Source organism: Leuresthes tenuis, unplaced genomic scaffold (genome assembly GCF_036924035.1).
Source record: "Leuresthes tenuis unplaced genomic scaffold, fLeuTen1.0.hap1 SCAF_7, whole genome shotgun sequence".
In the NCBI taxonomy this organism is placed as follows: domain Eukaryota; kingdom Metazoa; phylum Chordata; class Actinopteri; order Atheriniformes; family Atherinopsidae; genus Leuresthes; species Leuresthes tenuis.
In genome coordinates this window covers 23149189-23174983 of record NW_027325361.1, presented here as the reverse complement: position 1 = coordinate 23174983, position 25795 = coordinate 23149189, and the positions used below count along the sequence as shown (strand labels likewise).

Sequence of the window (25795 nt, the reverse complement as noted above, 5' to 3'; positions counted from 1 at the left end):
CCCATTCTTTTACTAAGGCATCAAATTTCACAATGTTGTCAGGACCTTTTGGCAAACGCTCTGAAGTCAAAGTTTCTTACCAAGAACTATTTGGGATGTCGTCTGTAAAAAAGGTTTAAAAAAAGGCCCCTCAAAAAAGTTGATTGGATGAAGCATCAAAGTCATGAGTGAAATTCAATCAGTCAGATGAACCAAGCTTGACTCTTTGAAGAAGTAAGTAAAGAAGTGTAGTATAGAATGCAAATGAACATGAACATTTGCATTCCAATTCAGATACTGACAAGATGGGTAGTATAATGTCTTTGTTAGATTTTGGTAATAGACATGCCCTCAGGAACTAAAACTAGGCTACTCGTTTAGGTTTAGGAAAGAATTTAGGTTTGGCTTGTAAACCTAAATTTGCCACTTCATAAGTTTACTCTTGTACATCAGATTTTGACACAGAAATTTACTGTTTCATTACGTTTCCAGAGTGCACTCTCAAGAAAGTATGTGCTTCTGACTCACTTTGAAGTATACTGACATTTGTTATGCACATTTTCCAGGTCTAAAACTGTCCTGAAAACGCCAGGGGCGTTCATAACTTTGATTTCCTGCCCCGCACTACAGCGTTTTGCTTTATGGTCCGTTGAAATTTCTGTAAGCTTTTGATGGTACTTTTGCAGCTTCTGCAATGTGGCAAAAAATAATTTGTAGGGTTGCACATTTGCTGGACTCACTTTGCACTTTGTGTAGACAGTGAAGTTACATCCCAAAAACTGGAGGGGGTGCTTAAGGGCAAAGAATTAGCCAAATTCTCGAGCATCACTTTAAAATCAATGCTAATAGTTTCAAGTGTGCTTAGTCTCAAAAGCAGCACATGTGAACTGGTACGCACAGAACAGTATCCATGAGTGGAAAGCTGTTCATGGGAGGGAGAATTTCTTCTCTTCAAGACCACAGAACAGTTTTCATTAGCAGAAAAGCATGTTTATGAGGGAGCATGCCTTCTTTGTATCATCATATCAGTTTGACCTTTCATAACTTTGAGGCGGAGACAGTGTCTGAACAACAATGGTGGAACCAACGAACCAACTGATACAAACGAGCAAACACTGATGCATGAAAGACTTAGAAATATGGGATAATGTTTTTTTCAACAAACCTTTTCAGTTTTTTTGGATATTTTTTTACACTGGCTTTTAAAAGGGAAACAGTTTGAGCCACAAGCTTGCCGTCCTAATCAGGAAGCAAGGAGTTTGTTTATTTCCTGATTACACAGGTCAGACACTTGATGGAGGCGGAGATAAGGCAAAAAACATGATGACGGAAGACCTCATCAGACTGCGATTAGGGCATTAATTAGGGTGTTAATTTGAAAAGTTTTCAGTTTTCCAGCTTTATACTCCACATGTAACACTGCAAACAGGGTTTCTGAATGTCTTCAACCTGGATAGAGCCAAAAAGATATTTTGTATAATGTTTGTATGTGGACGAAAAGAGGAAACACATAGGAAAAAAATAGCTTCCAACATCTACGATTTGCAATGAAAACACTCAACACTCTAAATGTCCACATGTTGTATTCTATCTTGCAAGAAGAAATTTAGAGATGAGAGAAATGGTATGCTCTTAATTTTAACTATGGAACTGAAGTCTATCAATGACAATATCAAAACCACAGGTTCAAACAGCAAGAGTTGTATAATTGGTACATTGGTTTGTGAACTGCTGTTCTGAAGCCTTGAGTTTACCATTTGACTGTTGCCATGTTGGCCTTTCTGGAGCCAGAAGTGACAATATTTGGACAGGAGGGTTGGGGCTGGAGAGAGATCCAGCGGTGATGGTGTTTTTTTAAACTAAAGGTTTGTCTAACATGATTGACACATCATAAGCCATTACCTAATACATTGTAGCAGAGGAGTCATGCATGTTTGAGCAGAGTCAAAGTTTGCAGTTGCAACAAGGCAAGTGGTGAAAACAGGCAGGGCTAATTTGCAAAGTTAAAATTCCCACATGTTAAGGTATGTCAAGGTATTCTGACACCTTAAAGGATTGTTTTCAAGGAAAAAAACACTTCTAAATATGCCATTTTGATCAACATAGCTGAGTTTTAACAGGTTTAATAAGGGAAAGGAGGAATCTTGGAAAAATATCTTTGTGGGTGTGGACAAGGCCAAAGACGTTTAGATGATCAGCCCTACAGGTTGAAGACGTAGAACCTGAGCATACCCATCTTTGGAACAGACCCACTCGCTGGCTATGCTGCCAGTCTCCGAGGGACATAAAATACAGAAACCACAGTTAGGACGTGGCAAAGGGAAAGGATTGCATTGAAATAAATACTTTCAGTGTTTTTTTTCAAAGTAAATATTTTCACTGGGGGAAAACCTCACTTTGGCAAACATACAAATGGTTCCATACAAGATTTTCCAAATGGATGTGTGCATTTTTCTGAAATCTCCCAAACCTGATACTGTAGATTGAAGGGCCAGACCACCTTTTGTTTCATGTTTCACAAACCCCTGCAGTCCCTCACCACAGCTCCTTTTTTTCAAGGCTGTCGCTGAATAGCCGGCAAACCATTTCCTGAAGCTTCGAGGCCACTGGATAAACGATGTTTTCATTTGACAACCCTAGGTCGCCACTATAAGGAGGGTCTTCAGAGGGAGCCTTTTGAAATTACTGTACTGATGAAGCGTGAGAAATTACAGCCACTTAGATGTGATTTTATGAGCACAAGAAAGCGGAGGGACCACCCCTAGGCAGCTCAGGCGAGAGGGAGCGATGGCAGTGAGTACACAAACACACGGCCCTGCATGTGCACAAGACTATCACATACGCATGTCAAGACCCACACACGCATGCACAGAAATCTTGTTCAAGTGCAGACATATCAGCAGAGTAATTTCTTTACCTCAAATGTGTATCATGTGTACAGGATTACTTTAATCTGGTGATATGATGATATGATAATAAAAGTGACCTTAAAATTGAATATACAATGGAATCAAATGAAAGTTCAGGAGCCAGTCAGTGTTTTTATTCCTCCACCGTTTGAGTTATCCTAATGGAGATCGGCTGAGACGAGCAATGCCCTAGGGCCACTGGTCCCTCTCCACCCTTCCTGGGAATGGGCTCTTGGTCAGGATGGGTTTGGAAGGAAGCCTCAGATTTTTTGCTTTGCTCTCTGGTAAATCAGAGCTGTGTAGAGCTGGTTTGGACCTGATCCTCAATAATGATCTCTCCCGAGAGCAGCTGAAGTGGAATCATTTTCATTTGGTATACTCCTTTCTTCCAAGATGGGGCTCCCTGTCTGTATGCAAGATTTTAAGTCTCATGATTTCGTTTTACATTAATTTCTTTGGAGATTTCTGCCACACTGCACCAGTGTTAGTATGAATGGTTTGATTTAACCGCCCTTTAGTTTTGTGCCGTCCCCATATATGACAAAAGTCCTTTAGTCAGTACAAAGCATTTTGCACACAAGTGGTGACCTGCCTCTCTGACACAGCATTTTTGCACTTTACTTTCTGTCTGTTTACTGTCTGTCTCTATTTGGGTCCTATTTGAGCCTCTGCTCTCTTTTCATGAATTCTATCCAAAAGTGTCACTCATTTTTCTATTGAGCAGCAAGTTTATTCACCCACATATACACAAAACACCCACAAATACCAACTGCAAAAGCTTACAAGGAATGAAAGAGTGATGTCTGAGCATAGTTACTGTAAAGTTTGTTAAGTATTTTCTTTTTTGCATCGCTCCACATCTGCTGTAATGCATTAACAATAGTTTGGAATTTTGCCAAATGCCCTTTTTTTGCTCTGTCTTGAAAGTTAATTCAAAAGATTTATCACCGTCATCTTTCACAAAATGCAAAGCTAAACATCTTTCACTTCTTAGATAGAGGTCAAAATGTTCATTAAAAAAAGCTTAAACAAACAAGAGAGCAAGTAATGAACATGAGAGGTACTGGTGGGCAGATTTAGGACAGAGCAGGGTTTTATCGTTTCACTTCTGTTCTTCAAACCAGATTAAGCTAACTGCTACCTAATAAAGCTAGCAGATATATTAGCTAGCACATACGGGAAACATTCAATGCAAAAATTCCCCGAAGGGGCTGATCATCATGGGGACAATAAGCTAATTTCTCAAAATATTGACCTGTACATTAATATTTGAGAATAATGATTTCCATGTACAAATGGGGTTCAACTGAATTCAATTCAGTTTATTTATATAGCGCCTAATCACAACAAATGTTATCTCAAGGCACTTCAATGACATAGTCCAATTCAAGCCGATTAGAGTCCAATTAATTGTAATAGATCCAATTAATTGAAAGTTATATTAAATTTAATTCAATTAAGGGTTAGGGTTACATAATAGTAAGTGACACTGAAAACACAATCAATCAGCCTGACTTGGCCCTTAGAATGGTGGCAAAAAGAAATGCTTCAGGGATCAAACCAAACACCAAAGTTAACAACGTTAAAATATATGTATTGTAGAGATGAGAGAGAACCGGCTCCCAGTAGTTCGATTCTGTGGAATTGTTAATCCTCCTGCCTAACGATCCCGTTTATAGGTTCTGCTAACGTCTGACGCATTTGCGCGATTATGTCATGTGCGCGCTTCGTATTTTGGCTCAAAATGTTTCCAACACGGCGTCGAGGCAGAAACACACCAAAGTTTGGTTATATCTCACCAAAAAGGACAATACTAGGGCCAGTTGCAACACCTATAAAGGTTTGATCACATCAAAAGGGCGAAATATCTCTAACATGCTGAAACATTTGATCACAGAGCATGCAATTACTTTGCACAAATGTAAAGTCTTTGACAGCTGCTAAGCGATGTCAAACTCTTGCGGGGAGCTCATGGCACCACGTCTTCCATCTCAAAAGTCCCAATAAAACTTCCAGGTCCTGTTGATTGTAATAATGTTAGCGACATACTTTATGAATGCTTTCCATCTGATATTAACATTTAGTTGACGAGGACTGCAAGAGTGAGGCAGGCTCTTGCTCACAAGCAAAGCCATTTGTACTATATATAACTGGATGAGAATCGATAAGAAAACAGATAAGGAACCGAATCGATAAGCGATATCCATAATGGAACCGGAATTGCTAAATTCTTAACAATTCCCATCCCTACAATGTATTGTGTAAATCTTTACAAGAAGTGAAATGGGAGTAATTAAAAACAATTGGTATAACTTGAGCTGCAGGCTAGCAAATTTTTGGGATGTTGCTTCGCCCTGTTTTTAGTTTTTGTGCTAAACTAAATAAACTTGCTGCATTTACCATGGGGAGCATATTTCCTTGTCAAAAATTGTTTAAAGTGCTTCAAAAGCTGACTTGTTTCCATGATACACTTCATTGTTCATTTTTGGTAGGACAGAGCTGTGATGGTAAGTTGGGTTTAGTCACTAAAATTATCTTATTGGTTTTAGGAACTAAATCTTGTGAGATAGCTTAAGGAATATTTACACTGCTTTTATTATATATATAGTGACACTATTTTACTCTTCTTTCTGTGAAACTCAGTGAAACCTTCTCTAGAATCACAAAAGGAACTCATACATAGGCTAGCAGTCATAGTAAATTAAGACTTTCTCACCAGACCTCCTTGTTTAGAGCAACACACTTATAGGCTTTCTCAACCCTACCTATCTTTTCTCTTTGAAGTACCTTCAGTTAAAAACCAAACTCCAAATTTTGCTAGAATTCTTTGACTTGCTAATTAGCCAGTACAGACTTGGACACAAACCAGCAAAGAGAAAAGCCAGACATACATCAGTGCACATGTGTACTGAGCAGTCTCAGGTACAAAGAAAAGTTCTCAATGTCTGATGTGGCCAAGAAAAGCAGCTGTTTCTTAAGAATTGCCATGCTTCCATCTTGACACTGATTCTGGGTAGCTTCACTCCGATTTACCACCACGACTTGCTGTCATTCAAATGCTCTCGGTTGCAGGAAATGCAAGGAGGCTCCACCTGGCTTCCATTAACCTGTCGTTGCCCTGGAACAATGTGGAGGAGCTTTCAGAGAGCTGTGGGAGTGTCATGGGTATCCCCGTAAACTGCCACTAATAAAGCTGGCCAGACCCACTCAAATGATATCCTACATGTGTGAAGGATATCAGCTGTGAAGCTTTTAAAAACGGCCTGCTCTCTGGTCAACTCAAGAGGTCTAGAATGGGGGAAAAACAATGTACAGACGCTTCCATTTTTCAGCGTGCTTCAGGACATCATCTCACAAACAGTCGTGCAAACATGAACATACAAAAAGAAACCTCTATCTGAGAGCTAACCATCTGCAGAACTAACTCTGTTTATCTTTTGTGTAGTAATGAGTGTAGTGCTTTGATGTATAGGTTTTGTATATATGTGTGTGGCAGGGCAAGGAGTGGAGTCAGACATGTGGGACCATGTCATACCCATAAGTGGTGGAGTAATCACAGCAGTGCACGGAAGAGTTTCTTATGATTTCTGGTGGTTCTTTTCATTCGCCACTAGTTCAGATTTAGAATGCTCAGTGCATGAAACGACAAAAAGTCATTTGTGTATGATACTGTTTTATGAATGTATCATAAATATAATATAGAATCTACAATGCCTGGGCTTTGAGCTCAAACTATCTTGATGGCCTATTCCAACTGCGCGCTATATGAAGGAGGAAACACACCTAAAGCTAAATGATTCTAAAGCTCCAACTCCAAAGGTGTCATGATAAATGCACTTTACTCAAACACGTATACAGATATTGAAGATGTGACTTTATGAACCGGTTTTTAATAAAGTGAATATAATCTATATGGACTAATTGAATTATCATATTCTTGTTTTTCTAAGGAGAAAAGCTATGCATGAACATATCTGCATGTTAACTTTGAATGTAACTGAGTTCTTCGTCTGACTAGGAGAGGCCTAAAGAGATGTGTTCAATGTGTTTCAGCAAAATAACAACAGTGTGAATGATCATTCAAATAAAATTAGAAAAGAATCAAATTTTTCACAAACAAAACTCTAAACAATTTTGTTGGCATAATAAAGACATAAGTAAATATAGACTTATGGTGGATGATTTTATTTAATCTTTCGGATTACTTTGTTATTCAGCATTTTTATCACTCGAGTTAAATATTCTTTTTTATCATCGTTACTGTGCCATGCTAATTATAAAAACAACAATAAGTGAATTCTAGTAGTTGTGGTTGTCAACTCTGAGTAAATTAAAGTCAATAAATGATTATTGAATGAAAATATCACTATATGTTGTTTGTTTCAGTAAGGTTTGCTTTAAAATGCTGTTGTTTTTGCCTTGGAATAAAAAAAGAGCAGGATATTCTCTCTGAAATTTTTTTTGGATCACATTTCAAGTGATTCAGGTCAGCCTTATTTTCACATTGTAATGTACCCTGCTTACTAGAAGTTACAAAAGGATTGCATTGCAAATCGTGTATAAAATAACACAAATATTGTGGGACTGGATGTTGCTAATGGGCAAATATTTAACTCCCACCTCATTACACAGTGGATCTCAAATTCTCCTAAGAAAATGAAAATAAAAATGATCAGTTAGGCTGTATATGACAGGAACATTTTCAACAGATTATGGTAAGAAATTTTCAGCGTTGTTGACCCCTTTCATCAGACCTGTTATGCTTCCTATTAAGACACTGATTTGCCTAATTTCAAGTATCAATTTACAAATAATTACCAGGGTCTACAGTCACATTACTATATTTAATCACAGCCAAAATAATCTAACATATCAGTGATGTTACTGTTTAAACCATGCCAAAACAAGTTTTCAACTTTGCAGCACTTTCATGTGCATGAATGCTATGCTTTTTCACTTTCATCTACACATAGAATTAATGAGTCGTGGATCTTGGGCAAAAATGAAGAAATGCTCCCAAATAAGGAACCCAAATAGGCACTTCCCATAGATCTATGAGAATGCCAGACTATCAGTTCTGCTTGTGCAACCTTGCTTTAGGTGTCTGACTCTACAGACATAATGGTGCAGTGTGCTTGTTCATCTCAATTGTGAAGTTGACTGCTTGGCAAAAGAACATGACACCCAGGGTGACACAGGGATTACTTGTTCTATATTTAGTCTTTATGTACATGAATATTGGCAGGACAGCTCTGTACATGTGACACATACACACACCCGCGCGCACACACACACGCACGCACGCACGCTCACACAGACAGAGCGATACAGTGATAATAACACAGATCTCCAGCACAGAATACATTTACAAGATGAGCTCTAGAGCAAACACTGGCTGCGATACATAAGGGAATGTCTGAACTACGATAAGTTCCTCATAAAACTGGAATTTTCTTAGAACAGTTATTACTGCCATCAATAAAACCGACAATCAAAAAAAGATAGACGAGAAGTATAAAATAATTTAAATTCCTCCTAAAACATGTAGCGAATATGCAGTGAGCGATCTATACAAAGCGGGCAGCCACTGGATCTCCTCCAGCCGTCGTGATCTGTAACTGAAGGAGGTGACAAATATGACAGACAAAAGCAAATGTCATGCAGCAACAAAGAAACGTACGAGATGAAATATGATCCTCTTCGAAGTTCTGCCTCCCGAGTGGCAACATGATGTCAAGATGACAAGCCTGGTAACAAAGCAGCTCACGCTATGGGCCACTCAGACGTGCCACAAAGAAATGTAAACATAAATATACAGGTTGATATCTCTCTCTACAAACAGTTCAGTCACTGCCACAGGCTCACCAGCTGCGTGAGTAGTCAGTCTGTATACACTCCTTAGTAGAATATCACTTAGTGTTAAATAAACTTATTTAATATATTTATATATTTATATATATAATAAATTTCTTCTTTGCAGAGTCATTTAGCAGTATTTCCTCGTTTTCACCAGTTTGCTCTGGTATTTCACTGAGTGACCACTGTGTCCCACCACATAAACGTCCAGCAGGTAGGTCTTGCCCGGTTCCAGACCTGTGATGGTCTCTGTGGTCACAGCTTTCTGCAGGTTCGGGCTGTGGAAGTACTTGCACAGGACCTTTTCTGACTTCCTGCGGGTCTCTGGCCCGGCACATTGATTTTGCTCCCGGCGCCGCTGCTCTTCGCCGTAATTGTCGGCCACCTCCTTGCGGTAAATGCAAAACTTGTTGCGGTCCTGCGTGCCCAGCCAGGCAACCGTAACGGAGGAGCAGGTGCGCAGTTTGTCAAAGGCCTTGATGCGAGTATCCTCTGGAAGAGAAGGGAAAGGCTGCTTGCTGCTGGGTCGTGTGGTGGCGAGCAGCTTCAAAGTGGAGGCCCCTTTTCGGCTTCCTCGCAAGCGGATCAGATACTTGGCTTTCGGCTTGCCCCGTAGCTGGAACTGCCGTACCCCCTCCACATTCTGAGAGAGAACCAGCTTGCCATCACGTCTCACCTGTACCTGCACTGCATCCAGGCATGAGTGGACAAACAGAGTAACCCTCTGGTGGGAAGACACAGGAGCAAAACGCAGAAACTTGCTGCCCTTTCTCTTGATAAAGACGTCTGATACTTTGCCATCCTTCAACTCCAGGGTCTTCTGACGAGCTTCCTCTTTAGTGCGGGCAAAAGTTCCTACGTATGCTGTGCTGGTGTTGGTGGCAGAATTCACAGCAAACACATCAAAGTAGTACTGTGTGTCTGGTTTAAGGTCTGACACGGTGAAAATGTTTTTATTGCCAATGCACACCTTCTGAATGTCTGATACTTTGGGCTTGGCTGTGTACGCCCGTGAGATCTTGTTACTTGTGAGGCCTCTGTCCCTGCCAAAACCACTGTCAGGGGGAACGAAGCCAAAGTGCACAAAGTCAAATGGGCTAAAGTCTCTGCCGGGTTTCGGAGCCAACATGAAGGTATCATCAGCACTGATTTTAGCCTCAGCGGCACACATGCTCTTGAAATTGTGCTCTTTGTTGATCACCACACAGTACTGAACAGGCTGACCCATCAGAGAGCCTGTTGGTGTCGGCTTCCAGGCCAGCGTGACAGTGGTGCGGCCCAGTGCGGTCACATCAACACGGGGGTCGTATGGAAGCTCCGGATAGGGCTGGTCTGACTCTGGTGTTGTGGTGGCGTACACCTTGAAGTTGCTGTCTTTCTCAGTGGACAGCAGCTCCAGCTGGTAGAGACCAGAGGGCGTGCTGGTTGCCACATAGGACTCCACATCGTTCCCCTTGTAGGTGAAGAGCTCCGTGCCCTCGTCTACAGTCACCTGCTGTTTCTGCTGGTCCAAAGGTTCAGGCTCTCCTGGAAAGAAACACAAACACGCACAACATGAGCTCTTTGCTTAATATAACATCCAAATTGACATTACCAACCTTAAAACTGCAGCCATGGCTTTCAAATATATTTTATGTATTATTTGTCTTTTATTAATAAAAAATGTACCCCCCAAGTTAAGAATGTTTAATGCTATGAGATCATGATGAAACTCAAAGCTTCATGGTTGATTAACGCCCTGACATTGCAGCCCTGTTTTTATACCAAACATCCCAGAGGATCAGAGGCCAGCATTCACTTGGTCTACCCGGGGAAGCTGTGCTACAAAGAGGCGCCTTGTACCCTCTATGTGAGAGAGACAGTCGAAGTTCTTACTTCAGCTTGAGCAAGAAAACATAATATTATGTTTGTCAACTAAAGGGTGTTCTCTGTGGTGTTCTAAAAATTCATGTTCAAAGATCTACTCCCACTGGAGACATCTAAGCAAAAGGGCTGCAAAGGCGGCAAGCGGTTCCCTGCCTTAACCTTTGCTGCAGCCCATCTTGTGAAGTCAGACTTACTGTATGCAGCTGGCACTCTGTGTGTTGAGGTCATATTTGTCATTACTCTTTCAGTTCAGGATGAATTCTTTTCTCTTGAGGCAAGACTCGAGTCAACTCAGCAGTGCAACAACCCAATAAATCATTGGGGAATATTTGATCTGACAAGAGCACAATTATTAACACACACACACACACACAGGTGCTTGTGTATTGACATTCAAATATATGCTCACATCATACATCTATGCTCTAAACCACTGCTTTAGTCATCTGGCAAGATCTCATGTGCTGAAAGGACAGCCTCCAGATGGAGAAAGTTTTAATGTGAGGCAAAAAGAAATGTAAGGGGAAAGAGGAAGGAAGACAGACAGACGGAACAGCAGAATTTACCTTAAGAAGACCAAGACAGCTTAACTAAAGGGATGTAATGGCTTTGATTCAGTAGACTGACTAGAGTACAGCCCTTCTCTGAAATTATAGACGTCAGTTTGGGCCGAGTCAGACCTCATTAGTGGTCAGACTAGACACTACGACTGTGACTTAATTAAAACCTACCAAAACACAAAGCCTTACATCACCGTGTAGGTTAATTGTGTGGGGGGATAGTGATATTTCCACATAACATGTCATTAACCTCTTCCATTGCTGCCTGATGTCAGTTATACCTGATCCCTCTCCACTGGACTCCTCTGGCAGCTCCTGCAGGGTGAGTTTCCACTCCAGAGGAGCATCACAAGGTGTCACTGTCACAGACAGGGGTGTGTTGTCTTCTTCCACCACAAAGTAGTACCTGATAAAATAATAGGTGCCATATGAACACTGATATAGTTTGATGTTAACCTAAATATTGTGCATGAATGAGTATATGCATGATTTCAGAATTCTATGTTTTTCACTTGCCTTGTGCATTGACAGACTATCTCATCTATTATTTAGTTTCTGTCTCAACATAAAAGGTCATATTACAAAGAAGCACCTGATCTTTTTTGTATTTGCAAGAACAGGACCTGAGCTTTTTTTTTTGCGGTTAGGACTGTGGTCAGTTTTAATCACCAGAATAATGTCATTCATTCAGTCTGTCTCCAGTGCTCTTACCTTTTGGGTGTGTCCCTGAAGAGGAAGCCACTGATCTCGGCTCCATCTGGTATGACAGAGGAGTCATGGAACAACGATTTGTCTCTGATCTGCATCTGAAAGAGCCCTTCATCTCTTGTAGGCAGCTTTTGGGCCAACGATCCCAGCCCCAATAGCATCAGCAGCACCGAGTTCCAACCTTTACACTGCCTCATTCTGAAATACACAGATAAAAACACTTAGATTTAATTAAGAATATAAATATGCTGGACATTTTGATGTTTTTGACTGGTTAAAAAAAAAGTCTTCTATACCTGTGTCAGAACAGTAAACATACATTTCTGGTCATCAATCAGTCAGCTTAACTGGGAATGAAAGTTAAACAAGTAGAAAGAGTCCATTATGGACACTTCTAAAATGCACAAATGTACATGTTATATCTTTTTTAGTTTAGCTGCACCCCTGTAAAACCATCGTTTGTCATTTAAAAAAATATTTTTTATACTTTTTCTACAAATGTGTTCATTTGTGAGTGTTTAAAGTATGAACAAGTACATATTTATTAAACACCAATTAGAGCCTGGCTAAGCTAACTGGCTCCAGCCCAATATTTAACATATTTTTACAAAATTGTTTGTTTTTATTCATAGCTAAACATGGCACGACCAGACCTTGCTTTCAGTGTTAGCATGCTAAATTAAGCTAAGCTATTCAGAGTCTGGTTGCAGCTCAACATTTAGCAGACAAACATCAAACACAGTTCTCATTTTCGCAAGTAACTCAGTATGAAATTCATCAAGGGTGCTTCAAAAATGTTAAACTATTGTGTTTTCAAAAAAAAAAAGCCACTGGCCAGTTCAGCTTTGCAGTGATAAGCTAAGTGACTACTGACTATAGCTAAATATGTTGGAAAGATGTGAGATATGAACATTCTGCAAGAAATCAGTTGAGAAAATGGTTTACTTCTGCTTTAAAGCACAATATAAATAAATAAATATTATTTGCCAATGTGTTCAAAATGTCTATTTTTTGGTCACTTAAGTTCTCAATAGCATGTTTAATCTTTTCCCTCATTTGAGCATTCGATTGCAATTTTCCATACCGCCGTAATCCAGTTCAGGGTCACAGAGGGGCTGAAAACTAACCCAACTTCCATCAGGTGAGAGACAAGGTACATCTTGGACAGGTCCCCAGTTTTCATTTTATTATTGTCAAACAAAATGAGTTTCCTTCTGAGTTATGGCTATTTGGAATTACCCAGTTTTTAATAATTGCCTTTCATTTTTCTCCATTACAAATCACATTTCATGTTGAAATGTATTCTTGCCATACTTTGCTTTTCGTTTAACCCTTATTTGACATGTAACAAAACCCTCATTATAACAAATCACTATCTGCGAGTGAATGAGACAGTGAGAAACATAAAGAGAGTGAATGAGTATCCCTAGCCACATAAAGGAAGGAGGGATTCGATTTAAACAGTAAAGTGTAAAGGAAAAGACATTGCTGAGTGCCCCAGGGAACCACACTATGGTATTTCATAAAACTCTTAACATAAAATCCCCCAATTCATGTCGATTAAGTTTTATTGATGCTAATATAAAAATGTTTGGTGGTACAGCCCACAGTTGGAGCTGCGCTCAGGACGAGGTGCAGCTGACCGTGCCTGAGAACCTCTCACATATCCCCTGTCTATTGATTTTGCCCCATTGATTGCAGCTGATGGGAATGCCAAATCCCTGGTGATTTAATCAGTGTAATGATGGCAGATTAGCCAGATACTTTACTGCCATTTACTGCAAGCAAGATGGTGTCCTTTTAATGACCCTTCTCCCTCTCCCTTTCCCTGCTCACCCTCTGTCTCTTTCTGTTGATCACAGTTTTTTCATCCAGCAAATAATCTCTTTCACACTTGTGCACACATACCCTTCCCTTTCAGTTCCTCTTTACATTTGTCTTCCTTCACTACCTCCCTAAACAAGGAGAGATAAGTAAAACCTGAAGACTCAGGCCTGGATTGACTTTCACACAACAAGTGTAGGTTAATTTCTCCATTATGGACCTTTAAAAACACAAGCAAGGGAAAAATCCCTTGACAGCTTGTGTCAGTGTCTTGGTCTCTGCTGTTGTCTGAGCCAAGCCTCCTGTCATACCGCCAGACATCAGAGAGTAAAAGAAAAGCTGCCTAAGTGGTACTTTGAGGTTTGACTCACACAGAGAGTTGAGATCCTTATCGCCTCTGCTTAACTCATTCCACTTCAAAAAACATGTCAGTCAGAACAAAGACGCAGCTATTAATACTCAAGACAGCTCTAAGGTGGTATGTACATAGCTGCTCAGAGCTGTCTTTCATTCCGAACTTCTCAAAACACCCCACGAACGCAGCAACACAGCCTCATCTGGCTATGGTCACCGCACTGATGTCACTACCCCCATACACCAAGGGTTTTATCACCCCTGTCGTTAGCACATTTGATGGGTGCCTTCAATGTGCTCCTCATATATGACACTTCTGCCACACATACTGAAGCACTCAGTCCCTCATACTAGTATTCTGTCTATTGCAGATAGATGACATCTGAGTATCAGAGCAGCTGTGCTGGGTCGCCGCTCTCACACGGACCTTAGCAGTGTCAACACGGTCACAGAGCCTGCACTGGAACTGCTTTGACATGCAGGCCAGCACTACTCTCATGCCACACAGTTACCCCAGCCAAAATAACACACTGAAATAAACTGTATCTGGAACACATAAAATTTAGTGTTTAATTAGAACAGGGAAGAATGTATGATTACATCCTGAGGACGGGATTATTTTGAGTTAGAGCAGCCTGGAATCGTGTGAACTTTGTTTTGTGGTTGCTTTTTATCAAATTATTTTAATGTTTTTGTTTGACTTTATTGGGATTTACTGAGGATTTTGCATGGAAAACCTCTTGTATGTTCTAACTGGCCAGCTGTAGAACTGTAGAAAACTGCATATATTAAAGGACCAACGCAGCTCTTTACAGTGTGTGGAAACAGTCATAAGTTGTTTCTTTTCCCATAGCTCTTTTTTAAAAAATCAAGTGCACAACAAGAAAAACCCAACAATGCCCGCAAATCCTTCTGAGGAATGGCATCCTATCAACAGAATTTCTGCTTTAACAGCTTTGACCCAGCTCTAATTTGGGGTCATTACAGGCAAATCAAGTGCAAAGCCAAAACACAATGTTCACACTTTGTATCTACATCCCCCAGATGGATGCAATCTTTTCAGCGACAACAATCCACTCCAAAATGAAAATAACTCACAATCCGCCGAAGATTAAAGCAAGTAAATATCTATTACATGCTACAATTTTCATCCACCTGATCTCTGAGTGCACGTGTGTAAAGAGTGTGTTTCTAGCAAGAACATACTGATTACAGACACACAAATCCCATTTGTGGGGTGCTCCTGAACATAAGACAGACCACATCCATGCATCTCCAGTCCTGCCATGCGTGAATGTACGTATGTGCCTGTGCGGATGAAACTGCCCCCAACCTCCTCTTTCTCCCTTCACTTTGTTTAACTGGCCTCCTTCTCCTTCCCTCCAGCTCCATGTCAAGATGGATAAGCCTCCTGCCTGCTGCCACATGGAGCTCATTAACAGAACAGGAGGGAATAAAAGACAGTTTAATTTCAACACAAATAAAGAGACATTTCAGATTCCACCCAACAAGACGCCTGGCATGGGCTCGCAAGACCTAAGCCTCAGTGTGTTTTCTTAGAACAGTCTTGGGGCAGATTTATGGTGAGTCCTCGGTAGAGTTCTATCACCGCTGTCACTTCAGGGCCAATGTGGGGATTACAGTTTAGGGGGACCTGGAGCCAAGCAATAGAACCACACAGGTCCTGGACCTGTGCTATAGGCAGGCCAAACCAAATCAGGTCTGGATCTCTTGGACAGTTAAACACCTCATTAACGAGCTGGTAGAGACTGTGGTAAGAGCTCTGGTCCAAAAATGAAGATTTTTTATCTGGTGTTAGCGTGTCCAAACCATCACATTCCTCATTCCCACTCTGTGCGTAAGTCTAAATCATCACTCCGGACCTGTCACCTCGCCATCCACAACATCGCTGGCTGTTTGAGTTTTTGAGCTATATCCACATCATTCGAACCATGAAGCCTGGCACAACGGCATCGTGGAAAGGAGAGCCTAGTTTGCTAACCCTCCCCTCCCCTCTTCGCACCCTGGACATTGCTTTTGCATCCTGGAATGTCTCTATGAAGAGGGTCGGGTCGCAGGGCCGCTCTCTGCGTAAAACAACCATTCAGATGGAATTGAGGGTGGGGGAGTGGCGGAGGCTCTGACTGATGTGCGGGCATTGTGACTGTGAGGGTGATTATAGATTACAAGAGAAAATGCCCCCCCTCGCCTTCCCTAATGGGAAAGTCATCCACCCACTGCCCATCATGCGGGGGGCACACACGCACTGAGCCCCGGCTGCGTCGTGGGAAACGGGTCCATCGTGATCCGAGACGTTGTGCTCGGCTGAAGCCGAGAAGAGGAGCACAGAAAGCCTGTTCAGAAGTTCTGCTTGTGTCCGTCTAGGGGAGCATAATGAGGGGCTTTGCAAAGTGAGCGTGCTAGGGAGAGGAGGGGGGAGGGGGGGTAAGGAGCGCATGGGATATGATGAATAATTTAACGAGGAAATTAAAACCTGCGCGCTGACTCTGGATATGTGACAAAAGACAGCAGCGCGGAGTAGACTGTATATATACAGTGTATACATACACTGAAGCTTGTCACCTCTCAGGACGCAACCGGCTGCAGCTACACTGGTGGAATTCTTTCAGGCAGAGAGTTTTCATATGCAAATCACGGTTTAGTTACGGTATGCGACGCAGACCTTCCCATTTCAAGACTTTTTCCCCCCTTCTTCTTCTTCTTGTTCATGATTCATTCTCCTGAGAAAGTAGAAGGGAAGCAGTGAGGCTTCACCCGGCTGCTAAATACAGTTATTCAAATCCTCGCTCCGGGTTTGTCTCATTAAGACGCCGACTGAGAGGCTCTGACATAGACCGGATGAGGAAAACAACAGCCAGCACGAGCTAAACTGTGCTTTTTAATTTGAACTAATAAAAAAACCCCACACATATATATGTGTTTATATGTTTTTTTAATTTGCTTTCTTTTTACAAATGTTTTGTATATTTACGTCTTAGTGTTCTTAGTTTTCATTTACATAAAAATTATCCTCAGTAGGCGCTCCGCTGCTCTCCAAGAGGGCCCTTACAGGTGCGTAAAGCACCCACGAGTGACACGGTGACACTCAAGCCTGGAGAGAAGTGTCTCACTTTGCAGTTAAAGTTGCGAGTGAAGAGTATAGCTACCAAACATTGGGCAAACATACTGTACAGATAAAATCTGTGTCACCTCTGGGAGCATAGGGACCGTCCAGGTCTGAGGCTCAAACGCAAAACGATTTCCTAAAGTTTATCACGACCTCTGCACCGCGTGTCATGGCTATAACCACAGCCAAGAAATAAAGAAAAGCCCAAATAAAAAAAAGAAAAGAAAAAAAACCGCATGCGAGTTGAGGCTTGATTGAAATGTGTTAGAAACTTCCCGGAGTTGTAAACCGCAAAACCTCTTCTTCCCCTCAGACGTTTCAAAGGAAGAGTCCCGTCGGCTCTGATCTTACAGAAGGCTTTTATGCGTGTCTTTGAAGAAAAAAAGAAAGAAAGAAAGAAAGCCTCAAAAGTTTTTTTCAAATTCAAAATTCTCTTGAATCTCCGGATCAGACGCTAAGACGCAATAAGGAAAACCGTGCGTAACATAAAACATGATCTTTAGAGGAGACAGGCTTACCTCTCGGAATATGAAGAGACGGAGTTATCTGAAGGATGCTGCCTCTTGTCGTCAAAACTCCTCTGAAATAAAAGAAAATGAAAAAAAAAAACTAAAGCGATTTCACGGGAAAATTAAAAAAACAAAACCCTCCGGTCGTCCTCTGCGGGTGTCCGGTAGTTCCCTCCGCTTTTCACGCGTGTTGCTGGTGCCTATCAATCGGATTAGGCGACTGCTCTGATGCGTGTTTGCAGTTTTCTTGCGGATTTAACTGGTCTCTAGTGGGCAGGAGCGTGTGTGAGAGAGTGTGTGAGTGTGTGTGAGTGGGTATCCCGAGTGCTGGCAGTGCGTCCCTCCCCTGCCGCGCCGCTGCTATTGAAACCTCCACTGGATTGGAGGCAAAACTGGTGCGAACTTCTTCTTCTTCTTCTTCCTTTCACTTGAGACTCCAAGGCACAGAACCAGCCCACTCCTTCAGGAGCACGCCACAAAAAAAAAAAAAAAAAGAAGCCAAACAAGGACCAGACAGAATGTTCCCTTCTGGCCCTTAAAACGTCAGGCGGGGAGGAAAGAAAAAAATATTCCTCAAAGATGATAAAATCATATTAAATTTAGATCTATTTGATTTGGAGGAGTGTGTCACCAGAGTGTTAATATAACGTTTATGTGTTTTTTGGGTTTTTTTGTAGAGCGGGGTTCCCCCCTCAGAATTTTATATCCTCGCTGTTTACTCTGATGCTCCCTGGAAATTATTGGTTTGAGCACTAGCACCCTTCCAGAGTCACGCAACCCTCGGGGCTATATGGCGCGCAGGCAAGTTTTATCACGGGCCCTGATACCTGGGAATAAGTGTGTGTGCGCGCGCACAAGCTGCAGTCTTTGCTCTTTCACACAGCAACCTTTCTGCGAGCAGTTGGAATGTGACACACACAAGCTCACCAACACAAACTTTTTGACTGATCAGCCGCGGAAATTCCCAGCGAGGCATCGTTTGTGTTATTGTTGCCTATTCCTGTGTTTGAACCCTGCGAAGTAAATGTTTATCCAAGATAAGAGCCATTGACTGTCTCAGAACTGAATTGTTCCCCACACATTTATGGCTTGATTGGGGACCGCCTATGATGAGCAGGTCATTTGGATTTAGGGGATGCTGCTTCGTGCCGTTTCCTTTGCAGGAGCACCGTTTCTCATGTGGCGTATCCGCAGATTTTCACACATCATCAGGCTGCAGGTTGCGTACAGCTTCCTGCTGGACTAAAGAGGCCATCTTCATCCAGCCTGTAGGTTGGACTAGTCTCACCAACAATACACCAACTGTGTAACATATTTGCATGGACCCTAACCACAAGTGGTGTTCTAATAACAGTACGCATCTGAAAACTGTGGCATCCACCAAAGAGAAAACAAGTCATGACATCATTTCAACGGGTAAAAAGAAAGCAGGTAAATGGAGAAAATGTAAAGATGCACTGGCAACCACAACGTTGTGTTCTGAAGATTTTAAAATTCATTTGCCAAAACTTAGAGCACTGCTATTGGATGTGAACTGGAAGCAGTGGCACAGTATTAGTACAACAGCGTCATCTAGTGTTTGCAAGGGTAAAGTCAGCTTGTGCAGTGTTCAGTGTGTCCTCGTTGAGTGGAGTTTACTCACTTTTCTGGGTGTGTGAAGTCCTTACAGATCGGGACACAGGTGAAATTAACCCTTTTTTTTAAATATATATGGATCTCTGAAATTGGAACCTGTTAAGAAATTGTGAAAAAAAAATGCAGCTCCTATTCCAAAAAGTTGGGATTTGTTTCAATGTAAATAAAAAAAAAGAATGCAATGGATTGCAAATCTCATGAACCAACATTTTATTCATAAAATAAACTAACAAAAACAATGTTTCAAATGATGAAAGTGAGGTATTTTACAATTTCATGAAGAACATTAGCTAATCTAAAATATAATGGCAACAAGTTGGGATGGAGGCAACAGAAACCTGGAAAAGTAAGCGGTACTCAAAAAAAGGAATATTTTTGAACTAACTGAAGTTAATTGCCAACAGCTTGGTAACATGATTTGGTACAATAAGAGCACTTTACAGAGGCAGAGTCTCTCAGAAGTGGATAGGCAGATGTTCAGCATTCTCTAAAAAAAAAAAAAAAAAAAAAAACTGTCTACAAATTGTGTCTCAATTTCAGAATAATGCTTTTTCAACCGAAACTGGAAAGCCTCTGAATATTCCATCATATGTGGTACATAAAATCAAAAGATTAATTGAATCTGGAGTCATCTCTGTGATCAGTACTGGATGCCCATGATCTTCAGGCCCTCAGGGGCACTTCATTACACTGTGTACACCACACAGGCATGATTATGTCATGGAAGTCTCTTTGTTTTTCAAAAAACATGCACACTGTGTACTCCAGACTAAAGAGGACACCAGACTTGCTTGTTATTATCTTTTAATTAAAAAGCCTGCATCTCTGATGGTGTGGGGCTGCATTAGTGCCTATTGAACTGATAACTTGCACATCTGGAGATTTCCCTCTGTCCTTTCTGTTTGCCACATAATCTGCAACTCATAATTGTTGAAAGAAAAGAATACTAAGCTTTCACGTAGTTATTTTAGCCCACTGGATTTAGTTTTTCTACCTAAATGTCTATGTAACTTCCAGATAAAAGTGTAGTCCTTTTTAGAAACTGTGACCTATTTTAACTTGCTGGTAATGTGATGGGTTGTAAAATGTTAAACAGTTATGATGTGCCAAACCATCTTTGGTCCATCCAGATAAGCTTACCGAAGATTATTGACAAAGTGCAGCATCCAAGGTCCAAATCACTTCTCTTTGGTTTATTAAATTTAATGTTATTTTTCTTTCTGGAAAATAGAAACAAACGCTTTTGATCTTCTTGGGCTTGAGACTTGCATGCAGGTATGTGTGTGCTTGTGTTTTGTCGTGGGGTTATTGATGATTGGTACTGCTGTGACCTCAGAATCTGCCGACTTGCAAAATATGCCAAATTAAACGTGCTATTAGTAACACCACCGAGTCGTGAAAAAGAATCCACTCTGGGGATGTGTTATTTCCACAATAACCCAGTTAAGTGCACACACACGCATACACACACTCATGCACTAACCCAGCTCCATGCCAGAATGTTGAAATGATATCTACATCAAGAACAGTTTGGTACAGGCGTAGGGAGCTCGGGAAGAGGGAGGTCTCTGCGCTCTTCTGCAGCAGAGACTGAAAAATCATGTTCTAACAGACTTACAAGGGGAAAAAAGTGCACCACGCACATTTTTTACTTTTATAGAGTCTGAAACATTTATGCTCTTTTATAGCACAGTCCTGTTTAATACTTCCACTTATACAATCACACTGTATGCACAAGTGGCAAAACTTTATAATAAGGGTATAAATTGTGTACCTGGGAAATCTTTAGTCAGTGCTTCACCCATGATGATTTAATGCATGCCATAATTCAGGATAAATAAGTCCTGTTTGTCACAATGAACTAACAATTAAATCACAGTGAACACTTAATAAATCATCATAATGAACGTTAATATTAATTAATTTATAGATCATCACAGTGCATCACCCACTTATTGGAAGATAAACTACAGGCATAACCAATGACCTGAATACTTCTTATAATCAGTGGGGGATACCAACATGTAAAGATCTGCTTCTGACGACCGGTTAATTTTCAAATACTAATGTTTAACATCAGGTACAGATCTTCTTGCATACAAGTTTCTACATCATGTTAAAAATCTAATCTACAGATGTTTCAAATTAAACTGATATCCAAGAGTCTAGACCGTTTGCCATGTTCACCATAACTTTGTTATAACTTATTTCAAGCATAAGTGCAAGACCCAAATGTTTTACAAACACGGAAACACAAGCAGAAGAGAAATAAAGCAGTAAATAAAAAGGACTTTAAAACATGCATAGAGCCAATACACAAAAGGCAGTAACATATGTTTTAAGCAATAAAAACAAAACCCAAAAGGTTGAATATACTAAAAACAAATGAGCATGTTGAAACAAGTAAAAACCAGAGGATCCATGAATTAAGTAAAAGCTTTGGAAAAAGTTTTTTTTTTTTTGCTTATTCCTAAGGCAGAGACTGTTTCTACATTCGATTTCCAAACTGGGAACCCGATTCCAAAGGAGAGAAGCCTGAAAACTAAACTCTCTGCCTCCCATTATAGTCCTAGAAAATCTAGATCCTACAAGGAGATTAGCATTCTGAGAATGAAGAGTTCTTGTGAGGTGATATGGAATGAGGACATTTTTCAGACAGGATGGAGCATGGCCATTGAGGGCTGTATGTATGTGATAAGAAGGATTTTGATTTCTGTTCAAATTTTTACAGGGAGACCGTGAACTGAGGCCAACACTGGAAAAATACACTCTCTCATGATGATACTAGTCAGAATTCCAGCCACAGCTTTTCAGATCAACTGAAAGATTTTCTGTGGATTATTTGGACACTCGGACACAAAACGGCATTACAGTAGCCTGGAATGGATGTGATTAATGCATGGACTTGTTTTTCCAGCATCAATTTAAGGAAAGGAAGCTCTTGATTTTAGCACTAAGATAAGAAAAGATTCAGAGGGAATACCACCTTTGTTCCATTTCTGTGACACATGACAAAAGAAGATCTCGGCTGCAGTTATGGGAGTGGCTAGGTTTGGTCACCATCTGATAAAATCCTGTTGATTTTAATGAATGCAATAGCAAGGATGTCATTCATAATGTCAACATTAATGTCGAAAACTCCCCCTGTAATGGCATTGTTTAAGATGTTCAGGTAGGCAGGGTCCATGATGGAAGGGAGGGAGTGTTCTTCTCTGGTCCATGAGGGAATAGACTGGTTAACAGAGTACTTGGAAGTAGGAGACTGGAACCTTGGAAGAACAGAGTACTGACCAGTGGTTGGGAAGGAGGGAAACTTGAACTGACTTTCCTGATGCTGCTTTAAGGTGAAATGTTGGCGGTGCAGAGTGGCAGTCTTTGAAAGCACACCATGGCTGCACAGTTTGGCTCCTTGAGACTGTGAGTATGACACACGGTGGAAAAGAAGCAGTAAACAACTTTACAAAGTGTTTCCACATTTCAAGACTTGAAACTAGAGTGACCACGCGTAATTGGCTGGTAAAGTTCCTACTGGTAGTGAACGATGATCTGGCATCAAAGTCTGGAGAGACTGAAGCTTAAGAAGAAGAGCCGCCTCCATCGCCACAGGTGGAATGTATCAAGGCAATCAGCAACCACCAGACCCAAGGAGTAGAGGAGGAGGAGGAAGTGACATAAGCAAACCAAAACACACACACACAAATTCCCAGACCCTGACATTGACAGTATACAACACCAATTCAGTGCAAAAGCAAGAGAATTCAGACAAAAATTCTGTGGAGACTGCAACAAAGAGATGAGGTTTTTGTGTCTTCTAACATGGTATAGAGGGGCTAACAATGAGCCTCTCCAAATACGTATAAATGCTTTTTGCTTTCATAATGTGGGATATGTTTGTATTTAGTGGAATTGTTGGGGTTGCTATGACTGCGACTCCTCTGACACTGCTATGAGTGCTTTTAAGTTAATATGATTACCCCAAATAGATGAATTCAAAGTGACAAACTTGTCTTGGTTGAGCCAGGTTTCTGTTAAACTAAGTCTTTTTTTTCCTTTAGCTAAGTTGTTCAACAATAACGACTTTGAGGTGAAAGACCTTCTATTTAAGAGTCCACATTTGATTATCTTTGGAGTTTGCTGAAGCTGAACGTCGGACCGAGTGTTTATTCAGATGAGATTTCTGGAACGTCTCCCAAGTTGTCAATCTAAATGCTTTGTGAATTCAAAATAAACAGAAGTGGGAGTGCAGATGCTTTCTGCGAGTCATTGTAATCCGACCTCAGACTGTTTGCTCTGGGGGATAAGTCTGTCACGGACTCTTGTCTCGCAACCGATCTCCTTACACTTCCCCAACTGCTCAGGTAATCCATTAATGCGGGTAGGATGGAAAGTACTATGTGGTTGGTCTGAAATGCATTCACACAATGCTAACAGGCATCACACACCTCATATCCATTTATGCATTACTGAGAGGCTTCTTGTCACCACTGCAGAACAGCAGAGCTACATCTGCCTTTTAGCAGTCTACCTACTTAAAACTGAGTTCATCATTAACTCACCAGAGCTGAGAGCCCTTTTCAGGCAAACACCCTCTCTGTAAACAACTCTCCCCATCATTTTTCCCCTTTTGTCTCTTCTTAAGTGGTGTTGGGAGGACAAACAATGTGTGAACTCTGGCCTAACTAAAGCCAGAACACATCTTGCCATTTTCTCTAATGGATACACTGGTCAGCGTAAGCAGTTTTTGCACACTGTCTGAAACTGAAGGCATCAACCCTGATGAAAATGGTAGAGACAGAGTAGGAGGATAGACAAAAGGTTACAGTTCAAGGAAAAGAATGAGGGAGGGAAGGACAGTGATGGGAAACTGGGCTGTGGTAGCTTTACCCCATCATGTACCCACTTGGCCTTCAACAGATACCTCTGTCAGCTCATACAAAAGGAGCCTGTGAGTGGAGATAAGGCAGGCCTGGAGGATTGAAAGGTTTGTGTTGTTTTATAGAGTCTGTGTGGCAGAGGGATACCCATGATGTTGCAGAGATAAAAAGAAAAAAGAAAAAGAAAAAGCATAAACACACAGGGAATTCAGGTTTTATGGGGGCTTCAGTATTTCTGAAATTAGTCCACAGGCCATCCTCCAAGTCATTCATTCACTCATCCTCTCCTCTTCTTCAAAAGATGTTTAAGAAGACTAAAAGCCACAATTGAAACCAGATGAAAGAGGACTCTAGTGAAGAGCGCATGTCGTGTCAGCATCTAACTTCCTCTCATTATCCAATAAGGGAGCAGTTGTTGTCAGCATTCAGCTTCATCCTATTATCCAGTGAGGGAGCAGCATGTCAGTGGTGCCCAAAATACTCAGGGGATTGGGGAGAAATAAACAAAGAGCAAAGTTTGAGACCCACAATCACTCAAACACGGGCAAATTCAGACAGGAGTCTGTCCTGGGCCTTTTTAGTGAAACTCTAGAGTGTAGCAGCTCCAGGCGCGGTATGTCCACTGTAAACACAGCCATGAGGAGGCAGAAACAAGTGGAGGAGGCTCTGCGCTCCCTTCTCTGCTTTCCATCTGCAAGCGAAAGGAGGACAAACCAGGAGGAGCATTACATCATGTGTAACATATTACACAACCGAGTTTCGCATGTAAATGATCCAAAAAGAAACTTAAAGTGATGTTTCAAGTATTTAAAGTAACCAGATTTAATTATTATCAGCTGGTGGTTGTGTTTTTGAAAAAGTAGCTACTAAAGCAAGTATTGAGCTGCACTTTTACCACTATAACTGTATTTGTTATAAATTAATCAAGACAGTTTGCCGCGCATACATGATCACAATATCCGATGCTGGCAAGGAAGAATCAAATATTAAAGAAGCTCAGGGGATTTTTATGGCAGCTGTGTCACATCGGGTTATGTTTTACTGCAAGCAGGCATAGTTTGTATGATTATGGAACTGTCAAGTGAAAAGGAATGTACACTCACCTGTAGTTCTGGTCCTACATGTTAAACACATCATTTAAAAGATAAGCTGGTCCTCACCAGGTCTATACCAGGTAGATACAAACCCAGATGGACAACAACACATGGTGTTCAGGTGTGTGTTAAAACAATGCTGAGGAGGAAAGACATTAGCAATGATCCTTAGACAAGCAATTGCTGCTGATCATTAATCTGGGAAGGTCATTTCCAAACTATTGAAAGTTTCTACAGTGAGTAAGATTATTCACAAGGCAGTTGTCAATCTTCCTAGCAATGGACGCCCCAGCAAGGTCACCCAAAGATCTTACAAAGCAGTGCTCAGAGAACTGCAAAAAACCCAAGAAGTACCACAGATTCTACCAGCCTAAGTTAGCATGTTAAATGTTTAAGTTCATCTCAGTATAGTCAGGAAAATACTGAACAAGTATGGTTAATTTGGAAGGCTTGCACAGGAAAGCATCCTCTCTCTAAAAATAACACGGCTTTACAGCTTA

At 41.1% G+C, this 25795-nt stretch overlaps 1 protein-coding gene across 1 annotated transcript; it reads right to left on the bottom strand.

The window, feature by feature from the left end:
* Positions 1–8078: 8078 nt before the first annotated feature.
* ndnf (neuron-derived neurotrophic factor) lies at positions 8079–18153 on the bottom strand. The gene is made up of 4 exons (XM_072390017.1): positions 17702–18153; positions 11882–12076; positions 11452–11576; positions 8079–10271 (listed from the first exon to the last, which is right to left on the bottom strand). Exons 2-4 carry the CDS (start codon positions 12073–12075, stop codon positions 8875–8877), a joined length of 1716 nt encoding a protein of 571 aa, XP_072246118.1. The 5' UTR covers position 12076; positions 17702–18153; the 3' UTR covers positions 8079–8874.
* Between the last annotated feature and the right edge of the window lie 7642 nt (positions 18154–25795).

Coding starts and splice junctions, on each gene's coding strand:
- ndnf (XM_072390017.1), bottom strand. CDS start 12,075: ATGAGGCAGTGTAAAGGTTGGAACTCGGTGCTGCTGATGCTATTGGGG. Junction 11,577..11,881: donor TTCAGGGACACACCCAAAAG/GTAAGAGCACTG, acceptor TTATTTTATCAG/GTACTACTTTGTGGTGGAAG. Junction 10,272..11,451: donor GTCCAGTGGAGAGGGATCAG/GTATAACTGACA, acceptor GTTTCTTTCCAG/GAGAGCCTGAACCTTTGGAC.